We start from the raw sequence: 3,413 nt of genomic DNA, 5'->3' as shown, positions 1-3,413 counted from the left end.
TCTTTGTAACAAACTAAATGCAGCGACTCTTATTTCACTATCAGATAACAGCTCTTTCAAGCATGACGCTTTCCACAGATTGTGTGTGCTGGGTCATAAAAACAGATCAGATTATGTTAAATTAGATGTTGTCCTTATTCACCAGTTTGTCCATTTTGTGGGGAATCTAAAAAAAAAAAGAAAGTATAATCCATGTTTACAGCTAAAACTTTGGGGGTTGAAGATGTTTAAAGACATTGGTGGGAAGAAAAGAAAAAAACATTAAACCCGCCAGCTGATTTCCGTCAACAATAACGCAGACTCCAAAACATAAGCTACATAAGGGTTTCAGGTTACCACGGGCATAAAATAAAATTATGGCGGAGGGGCCATGACGGCAAGCGCTTTCTTTGAAAGACTTTTAAAATCTGTTCGTGTTTTTAGGGGGAAAAAACACGAAAACAATTATTTATATATTTTTTTTAATTATATATAGAATTTGTGTTTAAGGGGGGAAAAGGGAATAAAATTGAAGACATTGAATGCTATCAGTATCTGGAAACTTTTTTTATTTAGAAAATTAAGTACAGTTTTCTGGGTTTGATCTTTCTGTGCCTGCTTAACCTTAAAAACAGGAAGAAAGGAATAACAATAATAATGATAATAATAATAATTAAACACAGCTCAGGGTTAATTGTATATTTTTAGGAGATTTTTAAAATAATAAAGATATTTAACAATGAAAAAAGTCATTTTTTGTCTCTCTCTTTTGGAGTGAAGGCGCTCATCAGCAGTCTTTGTTCGTTTCTCCGTTTTCAGAGCAGAGGGTTTGTGCTGTAGTACTGTAAACGGTCTCTGTTCAGTTTCTTCTCCTTCATTCTCCTGTTTTGAAACCAGATTTTCACCTGACGGTCCGTCAGGTTAAGCATCCGGGAGAGCTGCAGGCGCTTCTCCTTGTTGATGTAGACGCTGAAGAAGAACTCCCTCTCCAGCTCCCTGATCTGGTACTTGGTGTACGGACACCTCTTTTTGCGCGTCCTCTGGCCACCTGCAAAACAGAATAAACATGGATTAGACCTGAATGTTTTTTACAGATGCAGTTCAACGATGTGAAATCACAGGGCTGCTTCTTTCACCATAATTCCCGGTCATGGTGGTCCTGCAACACACAGGCTTTGGAGTTCAAGTGCCCCCCTCCTGTTCTCAGGCCCGCAGGAGCGACTTGTGTACATAAAGACTATGACTCAGAGTAAAGCATTTGGGTTGTCGGAAGTATTGAAACCATTTTCAAATCCTTTAAAACCTCATATTTACATAGCATCGGAGTTTTCTGTTGGTCAAATAGATGTATTATCTCTTCTGTAGAACTGAAACTGTTTCAGCTTTTTTTTTTGAGCGAAAATTCAATCCATCAAAGCTTGTTTTGACAAAAAAAAGATCATGTGCATTAGTTTAATTTCATATTTTATTAAAAAAAAACACTATAAATAAAACTTCAACAAATAAATAAATTAATCAAGCATTTTATGCGTTGAACTGATGCAATTCAGTCCTTGCAGGCTGTTAGAAAAGCAATTTATCAAATTAATTTGAGTCTATTATTTTTAATTCTAAAATATCATATCAGAGTTTTTATGATACAAATACAATTAATTTTCTGTTAACAACAAGAAAAATAAGATGCCACAGCACGTGCATTGGTGACAAGAGGAATCTTGTTTAAATTCGTAAGGCAAACTTTACGCAAATGTCTTCACGGCCAATTTCAATCCCAAGCACGTGATGCTGTAGTTTATAACAGTTTTGTTACCGAGCCCTCCATAAACCTCGCGTGCTTATAAAACTGCATATAAAAAAGCTTTAAGAGCAGCAGCGTTAGACATTTTTTCCTCTCCTCACTCACTGGTGCAGCTCCTGCTCTGCTTCTCCTCGCTGTGGCTGGATGGTGACTCCGGGCTGCAGCTCTCCCCCGTGTCCGAAGCCGGGTGATTGTGAGTCGGGCTCGTTTTGCTACCTCTCTCTGGGTCCGCCGCCGCGCCAGCGCCGCCGTCCGCGCTCCCGTACGCCGTGTCGAAGAACTGATCGAAAGCTTGAGGCAGGACGCCGTTCCTCCCGACGCTGCCGCAGAAGCCAGGGGTCTGGCTGGGTGAGCCGGAGTGGCCGGCTTTCACCAGCATCTCTGCCCCCCTGGAGGTCGGGCTCGCCCAGCTGTCCCTGTGCGCCACATCCTCGGCGTAGCAATGTGGGAGACTCCCCCTGCTGTGGTGCCATTTACTGGTAGCATCGATCCCATAGTCTCTGAAAGCCACCTCTCTCACTGATGGAACCTGTGTCAGCGCTGAGGACTGGTAAGGGTAGCTGACTGGGCAGGATGACTGGTTCTGAGTTAAATAGTGAGGGAGACCAGAGAAGTCCGCTCCGGAGACGTAATAAGTGCAGCTCGGTAGATACATACTGGAACCAGACATCCGTTCATCAAAATCCATATTCTGCAGCTGGGATCGCTCTATGGTAATAATCCTCTCATTGTTCCTGCGCGAGGCTGCGCTCCAGCCACTTTGAGGCAGACTGGTGGAGCAGAAACCCTTAGACGTACAAGCTGACGTGAGGGATCCATCTCCATCCATTCCTGAGGGCCAAAGCCATGTGACCACTGGCACAATATGACAAATAGCCTACGTCTCGACGTGTGTTGGCTATATGAGTCTAATAGTTTTGCAGCTGGAAAAGCCAATCTTTGCATATAGAAACGAGACAGCGCCGGGGGACTTTTAAGAGCATTTTGGACATTTTTTTGGAGGTCCGCATGTAAGGCCTACTGCTACAATCAGGGTTAATTCTTCCTGATTTACACGAAAAACACAATGCATGTTCAGCTTCACACCAAGCTGTTGCACCGGCCACCTTTTTCTTAACCTTTTTGTTTCCACACAAAACGCCTCACCTCCCCTATCTTCTAAACCCCTTGGAGTCCTTTTTTTGTTTGAGCAAAATGCAGAAATCTTGTGTTTGATCCAGCTTATGAGTTACTCATGCATAAAGAAATATCTGGAGAGCAGAAGATGCACGCAATCTATCTAATAGGCTATATAAAGACCAATCAAGGCCCATGTTCTAAATGACTGGAGCGACAGGCGCATATCCCCTTTTGTCGCTGACATTTCTTTGGAGCATGACAACTAAAAAAAGACCACTACCAACTTCATGTAGCTACTAATTTTAGGTGAAGCTGCACAGGTCGCAGACATGATTATTCGAAGTAAAAGTCCAAATCAATGGATGATGAGGTGATTATCTACGTGGTCATGGCAAAGCTTGAGTTTCACGTTCAATGCAGACGGTCATGAGCTATGAATAACAGACGCAAAGAGAAGGCTGCCACGCTCTCTCTGATTGCAACGCCCCGATGTAAACCTTTGGACACGGCATATTTG

At 42.7% G+C, this 3,413-nt stretch overlaps 1 protein-coding gene across 1 annotated transcript; it reads right to left on the bottom strand.

Moving 5' to 3' along the window:
* Positions 1-531: 531 nt before the first annotated feature.
* Positions 532-2,643, bottom strand: hoxa11b (homeobox A11b). Its single transcript, XM_038269567.1, has 2 exons — positions 1,883-2,643; positions 532-1,027 (listed from the first exon to the last, which is right to left on the bottom strand). The coding sequence occupies exons 1-2, from the start codon at positions 2,604-2,606 to the stop codon at positions 795-797; spliced, it is 957 nt and encodes a 318-aa protein (XP_038125495.1). The 5' UTR covers positions 2,607-2,643; the 3' UTR covers positions 532-794.
* Between the last annotated feature and the right edge of the window lie 770 nt (positions 2,644-3,413).

This window comes from Cyprinodon tularosa, unplaced genomic scaffold (genome assembly GCF_016077235.1).
Source record: "Cyprinodon tularosa strain WSP-4 unplaced genomic scaffold, ASM1607723v1 ctg73, whole genome shotgun sequence".
Classification (NCBI taxonomy): Eukaryota; Metazoa; Chordata; class Actinopteri; order Cyprinodontiformes; family Cyprinodontidae; genus Cyprinodon; species Cyprinodon tularosa.
The sequence above is the reverse complement of the archived record's forward strand: the minus strand, read 5'-3'. Positions and strand labels throughout refer to the sequence as shown.

Coding starts and splice junctions, on each gene's coding strand:
- hoxa11b (XM_038269567.1), bottom strand. CDS start 2,606: ATGGATGGAGATGGATCCCTCACGTCAGCTTGTACGTCTAAGGGTTTC. Junction 1,028..1,882: donor GCAGAGCAGGAGCTGCACCA/GTGAGTGAGGAG, acceptor TCTGTTTTGCAG/GTGGCCAGAGGACGCGCAAA.